The following is a 20,605-nucleotide window of genomic DNA, read 5'->3' as shown; positions in this document are numbered from 1 at the left end:
TACCACTGAACTATAGAATGTCAGGTAACATTCTATTGGTTTCTCCATTCTTACAGACTGTGTGTCGTACTCAGCGCTGGAGGTCCTGGCGCAGAGGTGTTACGGGAAACAGCGGTGCAGGATGGTCGTCAGCGATGAACATTTTGGTAGTCCGTGTCTACCTGGTGTGGTTAAATATCTTGTTGTGAATTATTCTTGTGGTAAGTAGACAGGTTTATATAACTTACTGTCAGTCATTACGAACGATAATATACGGTGGTTTTAATACTTTGTTCTTCTGCTGGTACTTTGTAGATTGATGGTTTTGTATTTGGGATTAACCATCAGTTCCGGGGCCCTCGTAGACTCCGTAGGGTTTTCCTGCTTTATCAGAGGTGTATATAATACGGCTGACCCCTCCGGGTTGAATTTAAGTGTAATTGCTCACAATTATTCTGCATCAATCTGAACACGATCGTTATAGACTTTCCAAGGATGATTTCTAAGCCTGGTTCATAGCTGACTTGATTCATGGTGACCTTTCCTCGAATCAGTAGAAGTGCTCCTTCCTAATTTTCCAAGTTTATTACTTCATTCCCGATGGCCGTAAGCGGCAAACTGGAAGAGGGCGCTCAACGTCAGTGCTCCACGCCACATTGTCCATAGAATAAATTTAACGGAAGGAAATCTGCATCTGATGCAATTGCTGAGAGCTCACAGAAGACACATATGTGCAATACTTTCTTTCTTTCTTTCTTTTATTTATAGTTCCCAAAATTATTCTGAAAGAGGTTGACCCTAAGATTTCTAATGTAATACCCCCTCCGAAGCAGAACGATGGCAAATATGGTAATTATTATCTTGGTATATCCTCACTTATGTTCTTTTTTGATGAACACAATCCTTGACCATAGATGGAAATGATCATAAAACAATAAACAGACTTAACCTCTGTATCGGGGTCAGAAATATGAATTTTTCGAGCCACGATTGTTGCACCAATGGTCCCGATTCAAAAGCACCCGATGTTTTAGTTACTGATGGTAGACGTATATTTAGGAATTGCAATTTCGATAAGTATTCCTGGGCGATCAGTTGGCATGTTGGGGGCGTGCCAGTGTCAGGGAGGGCCGCCATGTACCGTCGGACATTCTGAGCAACCAATGGTGGGGCCGATGTCCACTCGATGGTGCGCCTTTCAATGCACTGCAGCCAATTAGAACCTACGCTGTAAAATGACGTTACGCCTATTGGGCGGGGCCACTGACTCTATAGGAAATAGCGCATTACCCAGGCTGTCCTATAGACTCTTCTGGCAGCTCTGCAGTAGCGCTACTGGCTGTAGGGAGCTGTTCAGGGCTTCCTGAATGTCACATGTAGGTGCTGTGGGGCAGCGCCAGTGACAACCCCAGGGCCCTACACCCTGTGCGACAGCCACAGCTCGCACAACACCTAGTTACAACCCTGGCATCTGCGACAAAGGTGCGACCTCTGAATCAAGCCTATAGTGAAAAGCTGACGGTAGTTCAAGTTTAGCAAATAGGGAGGATGGCCTATTGTCTTTTTTTAAACTCACATGATACGTCTCGGCTATATTCTCCAGTGCCACGGACAGCAGGTTACAAACATCTTTAATGTACATTTATTTTGTCGCCAGAAGGCAGCAGAAAAGTTAACGTCACACTGTAATTGCATGATAAATGTTTTTTTGGGGGTTTTTTTATTAGCAATTTGTGTCCTGTTCCCTATTGACCCACATGGAATATTGGGCCTGATTCAGACCCGGACGCTATGCTGCGCTCGCTGGCATTGAGTGATTTTTGCCACCTGCGCGTGCGTATGTTTCGCAATGCGCGTGCGCGAACCAGTCATTGCGATGGGAAAGTGCTCGCCCGTAGCCCGCAGTCGGGCCGCTCTATTTTGAGTGACAGATAGTGCCGTTTGTGGGTGGTAACAGGGGAAGGTGCTTGTAAACGGGGGTGTGGATGTGCGAACGCAGGCGTGCCCGACCGTCAGAACGGCGTTTAATGGGTGTGCATAATTAGCAAAGTAGCGTCATTACACACGTGACTGGGTTGTATTTTAGCCTGAACTGCTCGCAATGTTGTGGTGGGAAAAGGCTACCACAAGCGCTGCGACCAGCTCCGATGGCTTTTGGATGTTTCCGATTAATCCTACAGCTGCCGGAGATGACGTGTGTTGCGAGTGGCAAAGGGGCGTCTTTATACAGGTGCGAGCGCATAGTGCGGCCGCTCGCTATTACTTAGTGGGCGGCTTTACACGAGGCAGTGCGAGCGCATGATTTAAATAGTCAGACCCTTTTATCCAGCGAGCGGCCGCAAATAGCGTCCGGGTCTGAATCAGGCCCTGAGTTCTGTACAAAGTTTCTGTACTATCATCCTAGATTATTAAACAAATATTTATTCCGCACCAGTGAGGGTAACTATTGTTACAATCCATGAAGGTAATGGAAGACTTCAGAAATAAGTGTGTGAGCAAATATTTGAAAATCCATCAAGCTGTTATCCAGGACGTTACATAAGTCAGGATTTCCGTGTAACACTGTAGGTCAGGCAGCTTCTAATGCCCGAGCAACTATTACACAGCTTTTCTTCTACTTGTACTGAAGTCTATGGTCAAGAATTGTGGCTCATCTCATAACTGTTGTTCCATTCACTCTACAGACCTACATGTCTATAGTGCTGAAACTTTTACTATCTTCACTGCATGGTCGCTGTAAAGTCACTTCCTGTTACCCATAATACTCTGCGGGAAAATCCAGGCTTTGCGCTGCCTGTTGCTATTGTTTGCATGCTGAATGCAGAATTAGCCCTTAGTCGTTTTTCCATGGCATGATGCAAAACTTGTGATTAGTTTGTTTCCAATGTATTTTTGTGTGTAGGTTTGCTTTTCTTATCTTCTTGGCATGCCATTTTTTTTCTAACAGCATGGAATTCCCCCTTCCTCTATTTCTCAGTTGCATTCTCAAAGTCTCAGGTGATTTCCTTATTTGCGCTGCAAACAATGGCTTTGTTGTGTTAAGAAGTGTTCTTTGACTTTGGTGTGATTTGTGCCTGAAGCTAGAGCATAGATGGGGATCTACTCTGTACGAAACAGGCCTCTTGCATAGTGTTTTTGCGAAACTCCCAACTGTCCTGCTTTAGTTGGGACAGTCCGGATTTGAGGGCTTGTCCCTCCTTCTCAATTGGAACAGCTTTTTCCCAGTCAGACTGGACCATCTGCTCTTCAAAGCCTGGAAGTACTGGTGATGCCACGGTGATGTGTCCACGCCCACATGAGGCATGGTCACACCCCCTGTTAGTGCGTGCACCAACAACGGCACTTGTACCGATTCCACAGCATTACATGTTGGGAGGTATGTGTTTTTTACCATTTGACATCTCTCCCCTAAAAACATTGGCAGTAGATATTTTGGGTTGAATCAATACTCAGGGGAATGCATCAAAGGTGAGCCTGTGACATCGCTAAAACAAGCCAATGGTGGTCTACACCAGGGCCAGCGTAAGTTTCTTGCTTGCCTTCGATGGTCCCTCCTCCATCACTCCACCCCATGGATACGAGTCCATAAAGCAAACAGAAGATGTGAAAAGACGCATTTCGCATCATTCTGGACTCAACACCTTACCTTCCTAAATTGTATCATCATGCAGTGGGTGTCCGGGCCATGGTGTTGCAATTCTAAACTTCTGTCATTCTAGGAGAGTTGGCAAGTAGGCTTCTGCTCCTCTATCAACCTGGGAGTAAGGCAGTCTGGTACACAGTGGTTAGCATGGCTGCCCCACAGCACTGGGGTCATGAGTTAAGTTCCTGGCTATATATGTGTGGAGTTTGTATGTGCTTCCAGTGCTTGTGTGGGTTTTCTCCAAATATTCTGGTGTCTTCCCACACTCCAACTACACACTAGTAGGCTAATTGGCTGCTGACTAAAAAAAAGTGTGTTTAGTTGTGGGCAGGCTGGTACACAGTGGTTAGCATTGTTGCCTCAAAGCACTGGGTCATGGGTTACTTTGTTAGAGGATCCAGGGGCATTTCTATAATGGGTCACCGGGAAAATGGCGCCGCTGTCAGTTTCCGTGTTTCCCTTACTGAGCATGCGCAAAACGCAAGAAAAATGGCCGCGATTTTGACAGCGCAGATACCAGTTCAGATGTAGGACTCCGGTGGCAAAGTGGTAAGTATTAAAAATATGGGTCTGGGGCCCACCCCACACATGCATATTTTTAATACTTACCACTTCGCCGCCGGAGTCCTACGTCGGCGCCGGTATCTGCGCTGTCAAAATCGCCTAAAAAATGTCCGCCACAGCCATTTTCCATGTGTTTTGCGCATGCGCAGTAAGGTAAACACGGAAAATGATCGCGGCACCATTTTCCCAGTGACCTGCGCATGCGCTGTAGACTCTGGGCACACTCTAGTGCCCAGAGTCTACCGGTGTGGCACTGCGCTCAGTGTGCAACCAGCCGTCGAAGAGATGATGGGGCCCCAGACAGAGACTGCACATGGGCCCCCTCCTCTCTTGAAACGCCCCTGAGAGAATCTATTTGTTCCCATTTGTTAATATACAACAATACATTTGAGGTGTCTTGTATTTCAGTTTTTCTTACTGAAAATGCATTCTGTATAAGGTGCCCAAAAAACAGACACAATGACAGTACATCAAAGTGTACTACAGCGCATCTGAAATACAGTACACAGATAAACAAATCAGTGACACACAGTGGTACAGTACAGGGCATACAGCATACAACGCTATACATTGTGTACTGCATTATTCATTCATCATTTAGGGGGAGATGTATCAAGCAGTGTAGAGAGTATAGAAGTTGCTCATAGCAACCAGTGGTGGCTCCAGAGGTAAATTCAAACAGGGGAGACACACCCACTGCCCTTTCAAACATCGCCAGCCAGGACTCACTGGCAGTTGGTATGGCTCTCCTATTTAAATTTTGGACTGTGCTGCAGCCGCCACTGGTTGCTATGAGCAACTTCTACACTGAGCATTTACCTATCATTTTATAGACTGTACTTGATAAATGCTACTTCGAAGCTGATTGGGTTCTATAGGCTACTTCTCGCCTTGTCCACTTCTCCATTGTAAACACTGCTTGATACATCTCCCCTTTAAATATTTAACTTAATTGTCCCAGAGAGAGGTGTATGGATTCTCTGCAAACTCACCCAGAAGAACCTGCCCCAGGTATGATACCCTGGATGTCTATTCGGCTCCCTTTTTCTTTATGGTTTGGTAACCCTTGCAAGCATCACTATCTCATCATTCAAAGGCAGGGCGTTCCAACACTTAGGTCTCGCAGTCAGGGAGTGATATAAGGCTGGGCGTTCCAGTACGTAGGCATAGCAGTCAGGGAGTGATATAAGGCTGGGCGTTCCAGCACGTAGGCCCAGAGTTGCCGACTTGTAGCTCCCTCCTTCCGGGAGGGAGCTGTCGGGCATCCTCAGCAGGGGGGCGTGTCCCATCAAAAGGGGGTGTGACCCGGACCATGACTATTCAATGGGGGCGGGGCATGGGCGTGACAACGTGATCGCTGCCCCGCCCCCTCTTCACAATGCCAAGATAAATGGCAGTATTCGCAGAGAAAGCCAGATGGATCACCGGGGACCGGGAGACCTACCTACCTTTCCGGGGGGCCGGGTGCGGCACCCGATTTTCGGGAGGCTCCCGACCAAATCAGGAGGGTAGGTAAGTATGCGTAGGCCTTGCAGTCAGGGTGTGATATAAGTCTGGGCGTTCCAGCACTTAGGCCTCGCAGTCAGGGAATGATATAAGGCTAGGCGTTCCAGCACTTAGGCCTCCCAGTCAGGGAGTGATATAAGGCTGGGCGTTCCAGCACGTAGGCCTTGCAGTCAGGTTGTGGTATAAGGCTAGGCGTTCCAGCACGTAGGCCTTGCAGTCAGGGAGTGATATAAGGCTGGGCGTTCCAGCACGTAGGCTTCGCAGTCGGGATGTGATATAAGGCTGGGCGTTCCAGCACGTAGGCCTTGCAGTCAGGGTGTGATATAAGGCTGGGCATTCCAGCACGTAGGCCTTGCAGTCAGGGTGTGATATAAGGCTGGGCGTTCCAGCACGTAGGCCTTGCAGTCAGGGTGTGATATAAGGCTGGGCGTTCCAGCACGTAGGCCTTGCAGTCAGGTTGTGGTATAAGGCTAGGCGTTCCAGCACGTAGGCCTTGCAGTCAGGGTGTGATATAAGGCTGGGCGTTCCAGCACGTAGGCCTTGCAGTCAGGGTGTGATATAAGGCTGGGCGTTCCAGCACGTAGGCCTTGCAGTCAGGGTGTGATATAAGTCTGGGCGTTCCAGCACTTAGGCCTCGCAGTCAGGGAGTGATATAAGGCTGGGCGTTCCAGCAAGTAGGCTTCGCAGTCGGGATGTGATATAAGGCTGGGCGTTCCAGCACGTAGGCCTTGCAGTCAGGGTGTGATATAAGGCTGGGCGTTCCAGCACGTAGGCCTTGCAGTCAGGGTGTGATATAAGGATGGGCGTTCCAGCACGTAGGCCTTGCAGTCAGGGTGTGATATAAGGCTGGGCGTTCCAGCACGTAGGCCTTGCAGTCAGGGTGTGATATAAGTCTGAGGGTTCCAGCACTTAGGCCTCGCAGTCAGGGAATGATATAAGGCTAGGCGTTCCAGCACTTAGGCCTCGCAGTCAGGGTGTGATATAAGGCTGGGCGTTCCAGCACTTAGGCCTCGCAGTCAGGGAGTGATATAAGGCTGGGCGTTCCAGCACTTAGGCCTCGCAGTCAGGGAGTGATATAAGGCTGGGCGTTCCAGCACGTAGGCTTCGCAGTCGGGATGTGATATAAGGCTGGGCGTTCCAGCACGTAGGCCTTGCAGTCAGGGTGTGATATAAGGCTGGGCGTTCTAGCACGTAGGCCTTGCAGTCAGGGTGTGATATAAGGCTGGGCGTTCCAGCACTTAGGCCTCGCAGTCAGGGAGTGATATAAGGCTGGACGTTCCAGCACTTAGGCCTCGCAGTCAGGGAGTGATATAAGGCTGGGCGTTCCAGCACGTAGGCTTCGCAGTCGGGATGTGATATAAGGCTGGGCGTTCCAGCACGTAGGCCTTGCAGTCAGGGTGTGATATAAGGCTGGGCGTTCCAGCATGTAGGCCTTGCAGTCAGGGTGTGATATAAGGCTGGGCGTTCCAGCACGTAGGCCTTGCAGTAAGGGTGTGATATAAGGCTGGGCGTTCCAGCACGTAGGCCTTGCAGTCAGGTTGTGGTATAAGGCTAGGCGTTCCAGCACTTAGGCCTTGCAGTCAGGGTGTGATATAAGGCTGGGCGTTCCAGCACGTAGGCCTTGCAGTCAGGGTGTGATATAAGGCTGGGCATTCCAGCACGTAGGCCTTGCAGTCAGGGTGAGATATAAGGTTGGGCGTTCCAGCACATAGGCCTTGCAGTCAGGGTGTGATATAAGGCATGGCGTTCCAGCACGTAGGCCTTGCAGTCAGGGTGTGATATAAGGCTGGGCGTTCCAGCACGTAGGCCTCGCAGTCAGGGTGTGATATGAGGTTGGGCGTTCCAGCACGTAGGCCTTGCAGTCAGGGTGTGATATAAGGCTAGGCGTTCCAGCACGTAGGCCTCGCAGTCAGGGTGTGATATAAGGCTGGGAAGAGCTGAATTTTTATCCCAGATTAACAATCTCAGTGCTACAAATAGCATGTAGTATGTCCCCTTCGGCTGACTGAACTGTACTCAGAGATGGATTATAATGACGATGGGCAGTGGGCTGTAGCTGTAATGTGAGCCCCCTCCACTTCCTGTGTTGAATAAACCAGTATTTAGAAACTGACATTGTGATTGGTGGGGATGAAAAATAAAGTTAAATGATTATACCTAACACATAGAAAAAGGGACTAAGCAGTTGTCCATGCATACAACATAAGAACAGAGACAGGGATTTACAATGAAGAACTATACATCCCAGCATACCCTGCTACAGTTTGCTATTAGGGCACAGTGCTAAAACTGTGTCAGGGCATGCTGGGTTGTGTAGTTCCACAGCAGCTGGAGGGCCGCATGTTGAATGCCCCTGCTTAAGATCCTTCCTTGATTGGGACATTTTAACTGTAAGCAAAAGCTACAGCATTGCCTTTCTATATGGCAATCATTAATAATTGAGATTTTATGTTGTTATAAGAATGTATTATTATAGGCACCACTTATCCCTAAACTGCAGGGGCTATCCCCGACTTCAGGAAATGTCCATATTTTTCCATATTGCCAATATGTACAATCCAATTCTCTAACAGTCCGTATTAGATGCATTACTTAATATTTATTGATGTACAGTTTTAAATGAAAAATATAAATTTATTATTTATTTATATATTTATTAACAGTTTCTTATATAGCGCAGCAAATTCCGTTGCGCTTTACAATTTGAGGTGCTATATATTGCAAATTGGTCCAGCCCGATTGGTTTATACAGCCCACCAAGAATATCTGCAATCACACTGGAAAGTTGGCCTAGGGTTAGGAGGATGTTAAATTGAAGAAAGAGAAGATGTGATAGGTGTTTACTATAAGAAGAGAGTTAGATATGGAGCTATAAAAGGTTAGGTGGGTGGTCCTGAAATCTGATAAGCTTGTCTGAAGAGGTGAGTTTTCAGAGAACGCTTGAATGTTTGGAAACTAGTGGAAAGTCTTATTGTGCGTGGGAGAGCATTCCACAGGGTGGGTGCAGCCTGAAAAAAGTCCTGCAACCGTGCATAGGAACAAGTAATGCGCGGGATGAGAGACGCAGATCTTGTGCAGAGTGGAGATGTCGGGTTGGAAGATATTTTGAGATAAGTGAAGAGATGTATGTTGGTGTGGTTTGGTTAATAGCTTTATGTGTGAGTGTAAGTATTTTAAATTGAATACGGTAGAAGACCGGCAGCCAATGGAGGGACTGACAGAGTGGATCAGCAGGCACTGAACATTTGGTGAGAAAGATCAACCTCGCAGCTGCATTCAAAATGGATTGTAGTGGGGAGAGCCTGTTTTTGTGAAGACCAATAAGGAGACTATTGCAATAGTCAATGCGGGAAATTCTGAGTGCGTGTATTAGAGTTTTTGCAGTGTCTTGCGTAAGATATGGTCGAATTTTGGCTATGTTTTTTAGATGTATGTAACAGGATTTAGAGACAGATTGAATGTGGGGAACAAAAGACAGTTCAGAGTCAAGGATGACACCTAGGCAGCGAGCTTGTGGGGTGGGGTTGATTGTCGAGTTGTCAACAGTAATAGAGATATCAGGTTGGTAACTGCTATTAGCCGGTGGAAATATAATTAATTCTGTTTTGGATATATTAAGTTTGAGGTGACGAGATGACATCCAAGATGAAATGGCAGAGAGACATTCAGTGACACGGACCAGCACAGATGGTGACAAATCTGGGGAGGATAGGTAAATTTGAGTATCGTCCGCGTACAGATGATACTGAAAACCAAAAGAGCTGATTAGTTTGCCAAGAGAGGTGGGATATATTGAGAAAAGCAGAGTACCTAATACTGAACCTTGTGGTACTCCAACTGATAGAGGTAGCGAAGTGGAGGTAGAATCTGAAAAGCGAACAGTCAAAGAGCGATTAGATAGGTAGGATGAGAACCAAGAAAGGGCTGTGTCTTGAAGACCTATGGATTGTAGTGTTTGTATGAGAAGAGAGTGGTCAACAGTGTCAAAGGCAGCTGAGAGATCTAGAAAAATTAGAAGTGAATAATGGCCTTTAGTCTTGGCAGTGACCAGATCATTTACTACCTTAGTCAGTGCTGTCTCAGTGGAGTGTTGGGAACGAAAGCCTGACTGAAGTGGATCCAATAAGTTGTGGGTGTTAATAAAATGTGTGAGGCGAGTGTAGGCAAGTCTCTCCAGTAGCTTGGAGGGGCAAGGTAGCTGGGAGATAGGACGGTAATTTGAGAGAGAGTTAGGGTCAGAATTTTGTTTTTTCAAAATGGGAGTGATCACTGCATGCTTGAACAGTGATGGAAAGATACCAGTAGAGAAAGAGAGATTACAGATTTTAGTAAAGTGTGGAATGAGCACAGGAGACAGAGCTTTTCTGATTTGTGAGGGTATAGGATCAAGAGGAGATGTAGTAGAGTAGAAGGATGAGAAGAGTGTAGCTGTGTAAATTATATTATGACACAGTTTAGGTAGGCGACCGACATCCATCCGAGCACGTGAGCCTTAATGGAAAGTATACAATGTACTAAACCGACGACATTCGCGGGCGCTTTGAATGGTATCTATGGCATGATCAGCTTGTGTTACATGACGCCGGGACTTACATATGGCATGATCAGCTTGTGTTACATGACGCCAGAGCTTACATATGGCAGGATCAGCTTGTGTTACATGACGCCGGGGCTTACATATGGCAGAATCAGCTTGTGTTACATGATGCCAGAGCTTACATATGGCAGGATCAGCTTGTGTTACATGACGCCAGAGCTTACATATGGCAGGATCAGCTTGTGTTACATGACGCCGGGGCTTACAGCCATTCCCTATTTACATATGCTCGCTAACGAAGTATGATCAGAATGTGCTGTTCATTCCATTATATTAAAGCCGATGCGCCTCATTTCATGGCTTATGCATAACACGAAATAAAAAAAACAACATTATCTCTTATTTGAAACGTCTTCATTCTGTGTACACACAGCCCAGGACATCTTCCAGGATGTATTTAATTTACTTTCGTATTTTCTGTCTCGCAACAGATATCAAGCCCCACCCATCTGAATCTCGCCTCCCCAGCAGAGATGGGCTGTTTCTCACTAACCTCCTGGCTGCATACTCCTATATCAGAGGTAAGGACCGTTCCCACACAGAAATATTGTGTGATGTTATATATACAGTTAGGTGCATAAATATTGGGACTTTGACAGAATTTTCATATTTTGACCTCTATTCACCACCACAATGGCTTTGAAATGAGACAAACAAGATGTGCTTTAACTGCAGACTTTCAGATTTAATTTGAGGGTAATTACATCCAAATCAGGTGAACGGTGTAGGAATTACAACGGTTTCTATATGTGCTTCCCACTATTTGATGGGCCAAAAGTAATGGGACTATCAACTCAAAAGCTATTTCATGGACAGGTGTGGGCTATTCCCTCGTTGTTTCATTTCAAAGCCATTGTGGTGGTGAATAGAGGCCAAAATATGAAAATTCTGTCAATGTCCCAATATTTATGCACCTGACTGTGTATACATATATATACACACAGCATGGGAAGGATACACTATAGACTTAAATTGACGCAAATAAAAATAAGCATTTTGTGCAATAAGCAGGACCTGCGATGGCGCATAGTACATGAAGGGCCTAATTCTGAGCTCGGACGCAAATGTAATCGCAAAATGCGTCTGATAAAAAAAAGTGCAGGATTGGGCACATTCACAAGGCAGCCACGGCGGCTCCCTCCTCATTCCGTACCTGCGTCAAGTGTGTCTGCCATATGAATGGGGGCGTGGCTGGAGTGCGAGAACACAAAATGCTAAGAATCGCAGAACAGGACACACGCACACTTCATTTAATAGCTGCGTAGTGCAGATAACGGGCCAGATTCTAAGCCGCACGCACTGCCGATGTCTGACGCAGTGGAGCGATTTATTTTTTTTTCTGCGCATTTGTGTATGTCGCGCTGCGCATGCATCCAAATAACGTGCACATATAGTCGGAGTTGCGATCGAGGCGCATGAGAGATTCACAGTCTCAGAAATATGTCGAAAATGTAGTGGGCATTCCTGGGCGGTGACGCACAGAGATGGTCCGCCTTATGGGTGTGTTATGGGAGTGTCGCCGGCGTATCAGTGATGGTGGCTGCGTACTCAGACTCTCCAGCGCTCACATTGGAGGCTCTATTCTAACGGAGACGCTGCACCTGCCGTAGGTCTGGTGCAAGTTTTGATGGCGCAACAGATGGTGTCTACGGACGCTGACCGTGGGCGTCTCAGTCCTTGCACACTCATACACACCACTGTACACCAGGGAAAGGATTTGTAGCAGCATTTGTATAAAGTCGTAGACAGGCCGCCAGTAGATGCAAGATACGGGCGCAGCTGCCTCCAACTCTGATCAGTCCCAGTACCCAAGTGCCCTGGAGAGACTGAAATGCTAAGCGAGCCAGACACGGCTTTCCTCTGCCCCATCAGATGTATCTTATTGTATTTGTCTTTATTGCTGTGTATTTTTACTTTTTAAATGCTATTGCAGCAGTTAAAATGGGTGTGTGAGACATTTTCATCCAATCAGGCACAGACTACACCCGCTATTATCATCAGTGAACAAGCAGCACCAGGGTTTCAGCACCCGCAAGTTCGGCCCCTCCAGGCAGACACAATCACGTCTGCTCAGTGGCCATTTAGTGGCCATTCATGACTACACACCGACACCACGCTATTACCGTACTTTAACTGCGTCTGCGCTCCCTAGATGTGCACAGTCGCAAGTCACGTCTACAACTGAAAATAAAATACACACTGTGCAAGAAGACGCACATTCCCACAAAGAAAACTGCTAATCTGAATAAGGTTCAAAATGCATTTTTAATACTTGTAAACTCTATTTGCATATGGGTAAGAAAGTAGTTGGGTATGCAAAGAGTTAATTCAGAGGAGAAAATGGACCATATTTATGGGTAATTTGGAAACTGCTTTTGTTAGTGGTTAATATATATTATCTTACCTGTTGAACTGTAGAATATTATGCACATGTTATGTAAAGACTAATATGTACTCTTCATAAGATCTTGAAGTAATGTTGACCACACATCTGGCGGGTCAGTCCCTGTATCCCTGATCTACCGACAGGCGGACTCCAGCAAAATTCAACATGTTAAATATCCCTGACTCGCCGATTGCGCTAATTTTTGGGTCAGAATCAGTGAATCGAGATTGTAAAACATGTTGGATTTTGCCGATCACCCGACCCAGGCAATGGCAGAATGGGCAATTGGCCCGATAGATCATCATTATTTGTTTTAGCTGTTTGTCTTCATGATAACGGAGAGAATAGTTTATTAAGATTTATGTATTCACTTATAAACTGTGTAGTTACGTTGATGATATATTTGTATTTATAAAGTTGGAATATGTAGGTCTATTAGGACTTCTTGTTGAGCTCATTTGTATAGAAGCGGGTACTCCCTGTGTATGGGTCCCATAGTACAAGATGAAAGTTTAGGAAGGGTACATAGAAATATTGCACTTGTTTATAAAATGTAATGATATTTATGTTTTGGGCTCTATTTTTATTCCCTAATGGATTTTCTCAAATGAGGTGCCTGCTATGCTGGAACAATGTCGCACTGACAAATTAGATGGATATTTATCAAAATACTTCAAATACGGTTTTATATCCCTATATACTGTGTGATGTGACTTCACAATCTCTCTTTGCTAATCCAGTTACTGCCGCTGCAAAAATGATCATCAGGTCGGTCTTGCAGATGTAGTAATGGGACAAAAACTCAAAACAAGATCTTAGTTATATTTCATTAGATCTAGCCTATAAAATGTTGATTTTATTCTCTCTCCATTTATCTGTAGACCACCCGGAAACGGCGGCCTTGTTCTTTGTGTCCAGCGTTTGCGTCGGACTGATTTTCACCCTTTTCACATTAGTGATCCGAATATCCGGGAGAACCGACTGGCATAAACTCCAGGAAAAGAACGGGCAAGTTGTGCAGCAAAAAGATTGCGAAGGGACAGACGTGTCTAGCAGTGAAGAGGAGGGGGAGGACGAGGCCTCTGCCAAGTCCCACTTTTCCCGGGAGTTCCATGAGCTGTGCAAGACGTCCCGCCCGCTGTACAACAGAGCAGACGCTGCAGATCTTGCAGAAAGGATAGAACGCAGAGAACAAATTATTCAAGAAATCTGGATGAATAGCGGCTTGGACCTGCCTCCCAGTAGTCTCACTATCCCGTTTTTTTAACGTCTAGGACGTGCATCACTCATAGTGGCAACTCGTCACTACATTATAGCATTCTTGTGGTCATCAATGCACTTGTGGAACTACAAGTCTCAGCATGACCTGCCTCAAACGCTAGGAGGCCACAGTTTGTCAGAGTCTGTGTTATACCCTTCTGTGAAGGGAGATGTATTAACCTTTTATTAAGAAAAAAAAAAAAAAGCAGAATTTAAATTTTTAACTATGTATACATGTCATATATTTTGGAGAGCTTTATATTTTTGTACAAATTTATATTTATCAACATAAAAGTATTGAGAGATGTAAGGGGAGGAAGAAGGATTTTTTTTAGGTTTTTTGAGCAGAACAGTTTTCTAATTAAAGAGGAACTGACACCTTTAATTATATTTACTAGGTATTCGGTCTTTTTATAGACAGTAAGGCACCAGGGGTCAAATGTAATAGGGGGGGAGTTTAGAAAATGTTACAGTTTAGAAGTAACCTCTCCGCCTATTACGTTTGGCCCCAGATGTTAGTCAGGCAATAGGTTGACAGGGACAAAAGGTCGACACGGCAAACACCGAAATGGAAGAAGGTCAACTGGTACAAAAGGTTTACACAAAAATGGTCAACACGCAAATGGTCGACACATTTTATGTGTATTTTTGGGGGGGGTTTAGGGTTAGGCACATACACTCCGAAGGTTAGGATAGGCACCAGGAGGGAGGGTTAGGGTTAGGCACTCACCAGAGGGTTAGGGTTAGGCACTTACCCCCCGACGGTTAGGATAATCACCAGGAGGAAGGGTTAGGCACTTACCAGAGAGTTAGGGTTAGGCACTAGAAGGGATAGGGTGAAGATTAGGGTTACAAAAAAAAGTGTTGACCATTTTTCTGTCGACCTTTTAAACCCATCAACCCTCTTCCATGTCGACCTTTACTGTGTCGACCTTTTGTCGACCTATTGCCTGTCTAACATCTGGGTCTATTTGGACGTTGTCTATCTAATTCTTGTCTATCTTTTATACCAGAACCTATTTACTAAAGATCCTTTTTGTTAAAGCCATGATCCTGCGGCTATGAAGGCTGGATTTAAAGCACTCGCAAAACCAGGCTTGTTTTACATGCTTTACTATTGCCCTTTTAGATGTAGAGACCTAAAAGCAGGCGGCTTTGAAAAACTGATCTTTAGTAAATATACCCCCTAAAGCGGATTTTTAGCCAATTAACCCTGTGTCCTGGTTTTCCTAGATTTACACTTCCTACAGTATGAAAAGGGGGAGATGTTACAAACCGGAGAGAGAGATAAAGAGAAGTTGCCCATAGCAACCAAACAACTGCTTGCTACACAAATGCTATCTAGCAGCTCATTGGTTGTTATGGGCAACTTCTCCACTTTATCTCTCTCCATGGTTTGATACCACTCCCCCTATATTCCTTTGATTTTCCCTTAAAAAAAAGTCTTGTCACTGTTTCATAATATGTTTTAAAATGTGGCAGGAATACAGTATCATACCTCCCAACATTTGTCGAGGAGGATTCGGGACTTCCGCGGTCCTCTGGCGCCCGCGGATGAAAAGGGGGCGTGGTCTGCTGGTAAAGGGGTGTGGCCTGATGGCACATCCCTGATTACATCACTAAGGGGCATGCCCAGCATCTCCGAGATGCTGGGCTGCCCCCAGGCTTCCCCCTGTACTGTGGATAGCACAGCACACAGCATCTATTCTCGCTCTGCATACCCGCTGCTCTACTATGCAGAGCAGCGGTGTATGCTTCCCCCAAATTCCCACGCCCACCGCGGGAAGCTGCAGTCAGCGGGTGGAACAGCAGGACAATCCCAGAAAAATGGGACAGTTAGGAGGTATGCAGTACAACATGGTGCCAATGCGTGATCTATCCACAATGTCAGGTGTACTAATTTAATAAAAGTGCCACGTGCCTGTATTACCCAACATAATCACAATGCTCCCTCTTAATAATTTGCCCCCATCACCTGCAGTTAAGAATGTTCTCTGCACAAAAGTACATTAAAAACTATTAATTCCATCTTGGCAATCATACCACCTTTACTATAATGGCAGTCATGGTCATATCAAGAGGGAGCATTGAAGTACATTCATCATCGTACAATAGAGACAGCAAACCCTGCGGGTGAAAGGATTGTATGTAAGTGACAGCTGTGTGATAAATAATCAGCTTGCAATATTAATGCTCAGTATGTAATGTATAAAGGGCAGGGTGTGGTAGCCCTACCACAACTACAATATATACTAAAGGGGCCTTCCTGACTCTGCAACATTCTCTTTATAAAAGAGAAGCCACATAGCCCGGTGATGAACCATTCCTGACACGCACAGAATGTATTTGATTTAGGATGTGTGACATCTGTACATTACAGTATTCCTGCCACTTTGCAAAGAGGTGTCTCATCTGCTGTCAGTGGAACTGGCAGTACCAAGGAGAGCCACCTATCTGGCTAAAGAAATAATACTAATTTAAAGCGCAGATAAAGTCAGTGTTGGACATTAATAGTTACCAAAATATATGTACTACTGAGCAAAATAATATACCTGAAATAAAAAGTATTTATACATAACTCCTTGGCATGCAATCTGTTTTCTTTTCCTGCTGCTGACATTTGGCATCTTTATAGAACAGCTCAGGAGGACAGAATAGCAGAAACTGAAATCTTCACTCAACACAGCATGCCGTGCTTTGCCGTTTCAGCTTTTTGTACTATAACAAAATCCTTTTTTATCATTTCTAAGAACTGTTGAACATGTGTTTTTCTTTTTTTGTAATGGAGTTTGGAGGAAACATTTTATATTGCAATAGCCGCATTGTAATGTCGGCAAGTGAAGAATGGAAAGACGCACATTAAACATTTATGGGTTTAGAGCGTGATTGAGAGACGCTCGCAAATAGCGAGCGCTCCCTGGACGGGCCATTTTTTTTTTTTTTACCAGCCTCCAGGCCGCTCGCTAAGCTGAGGGTGACCACCCACAGCTTTAGCGGGTGGCCTGGTGATGGTCGCGACCATCGGGCTTGCGATGAGACCCTTGTCTCGTCCACCACAAGCCCCAGTGAACTTCCTGCTCTAATAGAGGGTCTGAATCAGGCCCTTAGTTCATACTTACTTTACTGGTTGTTGCGGGAGGCTCCCGATATTTTGGGTAGCCCCCTGTAACCCCGGAAGAGTGTCCGGATCTCCCGCATCCCGCCCACTTCGTAGTGAAGTGGGCATGATGGGGGGATAGCTGCTTTGAATCGCATCATAATTGCAGTGAATCGTGACTCCGTATTGAGGGGGCGGGGCTAAATGATGGAAAACGTGTCCTCAAAGTACAGGTATGTTGCCCTCCTATTAAAATAGAAAATACAGAAATGAGTTTCAGTAATAAATGCTTCTTCAAAATAAATCACTCTGGGTACCTGTAATAAGACAGATGTTCATATTTCCTTAGGGTTTTAACAAGTTTTATCGTTCACAACATTGTGATAAAACTCGTTGCGTAAGATAATGTTGCTACAGCCAATCAGCTCCCAACTGTCATCTGTTTGTAAAATTGATTGGCTGAAGCACCATTTATCATACGCAACGAGTTTTAGCACTCATTGTGAATTAAAACTCCTTGATAAATGAGGCCCTAAGCATCATGCAGTTATGGCAACCACAGTCACATGACATATCACATGATCAGAGAGGCTTTGTAACGTTCAGAGCATAAAACATTGCTCCTTCCTTGAAGCCTGGTGGCTGATTGGCTCAGACTAATGCTGGTTACACACCTGGCCGACTTGTCCGCTGAGCCATGGATCCTCTGACCAATTGGTAAACCAATACACTCTTACCAACCAATCCGCACAATATGCCTGGCCTGATATCACAACTGGGTGGGCATTTTAATCTTCTAGCCTAGTTGAAATGTCCGTCACCGGCGGTCCCTGCAGTCTGTGTATGGGGCCGTCAGTGGGTCGCCCGTACACAGCCAGGTGCACCAATAGATGTGCAAGATATGTACTGCAGGGCAGATGCAATATGTCAGTGTCATTCACAAACATCCAAAGTCAGGTTTTGCATGAGACTGGGTGGGATGTACTATCACAGAAATGTGGTCAAACCTCCGAAAACTGCAGTTCTCAGGGGCTTGCCAGCATTTCCCATATGTAACAAGCTCCGGAAAGCAAAACTTTCCAGAGCTTGCACCCGATAGGCAATGCCATATATGGATGGCATTGCCTAATAGAAACCTATGGGCTTCTTTTCGCATCATTCCCCAAATAGAATCCAACAGGATCCCTCCCAGGGCACCCCTGTGGCTCGCACATGTGCTGGTCGATGTCTCTGCACGTGGAGAAGGACACCTGGTTTGGCAGGCGCAAGAACAGTCCCGTAGTATCTGCCTCTGTCTCTACCTGGGGAAACCTGTCGAAGCATATGAATGCCAAACCCTAGGGACTATGAATTGAATAGCTCATTTTGCACCTGACATATTTTGCACAGGGAAACCGCATTGGCGCAAAAAGTTATTTATTTGCTCTAAAAAGGGTTGAAGGTAAAAATGTATCCCAACATATACTGGAATACTGATTGCAATCGGTCCTGTAGCAGGCAGTCCTTGTTCTAAATATTGGAAGCTTGTAAGGTATGTAATCTTGGGATTCACTTTCACCCGTAGTCTGATGCTCCAGCGCTCCTTCCACCGGGGCAGGGCCGTCACATTGCACATAGCGCAGGGCCCAGAACGTTCTTAGGATGTTCCCACCAGTGTTCTACCTTATAGAGCCGCTGGCCCCGCCCTTAAGCATGTCACGGGTTTAAGGGACGCGTTTGGCACAGGGCAGAATGGAGCCCTGTTCCGGCCCTGCATCGCAGTCAGAGTAACTTGGACTGTAATGGACATTAGACCCAGGGCCGGTGCTACCATTAGGCAGCTGCATAGGGGTGCATATTAAATATTTGGGGCACAAATGTGTGGCATATTATGTATTGTGGAACATAACATGTTTTTAATTGGGGGCAGTGTTATGAGACACAAAATGATTTTGGGGCTTTGCTGTGTGGCATATTATAAATTAGCGTCACTAATGCAGGCTTGCCTACCCTCCCGATTTGGTCGGGAGCCTCCCGAATATCGGGTGCTGCTCCCGACCCCCCGGAAAGGCAGGCAAGCCTCCCGGCTGCCGCCTACCCCCCCAGACTAATAGTAAAAACCCGCTGGCGGGGGGCCCGATGACGCGATTCGCACTGAATCGTATCATCGTGGCTCCGCCCCCTGCTTCACAATGCCTTTTTTCCGGCATTGTGAAGAGGGGGCGGGGCCACGATGACGCGATCGTGCGGTCATGCCCCCTGCCCCGCCCCCAAAACGGCATCATAGCCCGGCCACACCCCCCACACAATGCAGGCATTCAGCTCCCTCCCGGAAGGAGGGAGCTGAATGTCGGCAAGTATGCACTAATGTGTGGCATAGTATGTATTGTAAGGAGCAGGGGCGGTGGGTAAAACGTTGCCTAGGGCACCCAGACACCTTGCACCGGCCCTGATTAGACCCAATTCTGAATTACAAAACTCTACACATGCACACGACTCGCACAGAACTGTACATACCGCCCATGACACTCCCATCAGAAATAGCCTCTTCGGGCGTCTTGTTATTGCTGCCCAGAAACAATTACTTTGCGCTGGACTCCACTCACACAAGATACAGAACGCACGCACCTAGTTGCGACTCCGGACGCATCGTGCGGTGCACACGATCACGATGTTTTGCAATACAGACGCTTACGCAGTTGGCTCGAAAATGGTAGATGTGCCCGATTCACAATCCGGCCCATTGAGAGTAAATCTGGGGATCCCAGACAGCTGCTCTGCTCATTAGTTGGTTTGGGATCTAACCGTGATCAGTGCCCGCGGGTTAAACACGAAGTGCGAACAAGCCTAGAGATTGACAAATGACGCAACTTACTCCAGGAGACTAACGATGCGCTTAGAACAGAAGCTCTCTTACTGTAACCAGGGAACAATGAGTGTTGTCATTTGCTAGGCTCTGAATGTTGTTTGGGAAATTCCACACTCATGAGGTAGAACCACTCACCCTAACGCTGTACCCCTCGCCACAGGACATGTCAAAATATGACATACCTAACTCCTGATTTACAAAAAAACAAAACATTTATTTTAAATGAATATATAGTGCAGTAGGGCTGTGTTTTATATATCCATCTGTGTCTGCTACAAACACAGTAAGTTCCTGGCTAGATCCCGGTGACTGCTTTTTTGTCCTTTATAAGGATGTGTGAGGGCATAACCTCATTTAGGGGCCTATTTATCAAACTCTGGGCCTGATTCAGACCCGCTCGCGAGCGCTCGCAAGCGGGTCGATGGTGCCCTAGTGCGCATGCGCACGACGGAGGGAGCTCCTTCGCGCGCATGCGCGAGACCCGAATAACGACGGGGTAGCCGTAGTTATGGGTCTCACACCAAAGGGGGCGTGCTGTCGATTTTGATTGACAGCACGCCCCCTTTGGTGGGCGTGCCGGGGGTGTGGCTGCCAGACAGAGGCGTGGGAACGCCTACCGTCTAGGTCCGGCCCCACTGACATCACTAGTGATGTCAGTGGGAGTGATTTTGGCTCTGATAGAGCCAAAATCACTCCAGGGCTTGCGGTCACCGAGACCCTACCGC

The 20,605-nt window shown here is 46.3% G+C and overlaps 1 protein-coding gene across 3 annotated transcripts in view; it reads left to right on the top strand.

The window, feature by feature from the left end:
* EVA1C (eva-1 homolog C) overlaps window positions 1-16,513 on the top strand; it is a 103,292-nt gene extending 86,779 nt beyond the window's left edge. The window contains exons 5-8 of one of the 3 annotated variants that reach the window (XM_088461657.1): window positions 57-200; window positions 748-828; window positions 10,721-10,810; window positions 13,632-16,513. In XM_088461657.1, coding sequence (XP_088317783.1) covers window positions 57-200; window positions 748-828; window positions 10,721-10,810; window positions 13,632-13,942 — 626 coding nt within the window. In that variant the 3' untranslated portion in view covers window positions 13,943-16,513. Of the gene's footprint in view, window positions 1-56; window positions 201-747; window positions 829-10,720; window positions 10,811-13,556 lie in introns of all 3 variants that reach the window. The other 2 variants (XM_088461656.1, XM_088461658.1) reach the window with 2 other exon arrangements.
* The last annotated feature ends 4,092 nt before the right edge of the window (window positions 16,514-20,605 follow it).

The sequence above is a fragment of the Taudactylus pleione genome, unplaced genomic scaffold, assembly GCF_031769625.1.
Source record: "Taudactylus pleione unplaced genomic scaffold, aTauple2 ptg001086l, whole genome shotgun sequence".
Lineage (NCBI taxonomy): Eukaryota > Metazoa > Chordata > Amphibia > Anura > Myobatrachidae > Taudactylus > Taudactylus pleione.
This window is presented reverse-complemented; position numbering and strand designations above follow the sequence as displayed.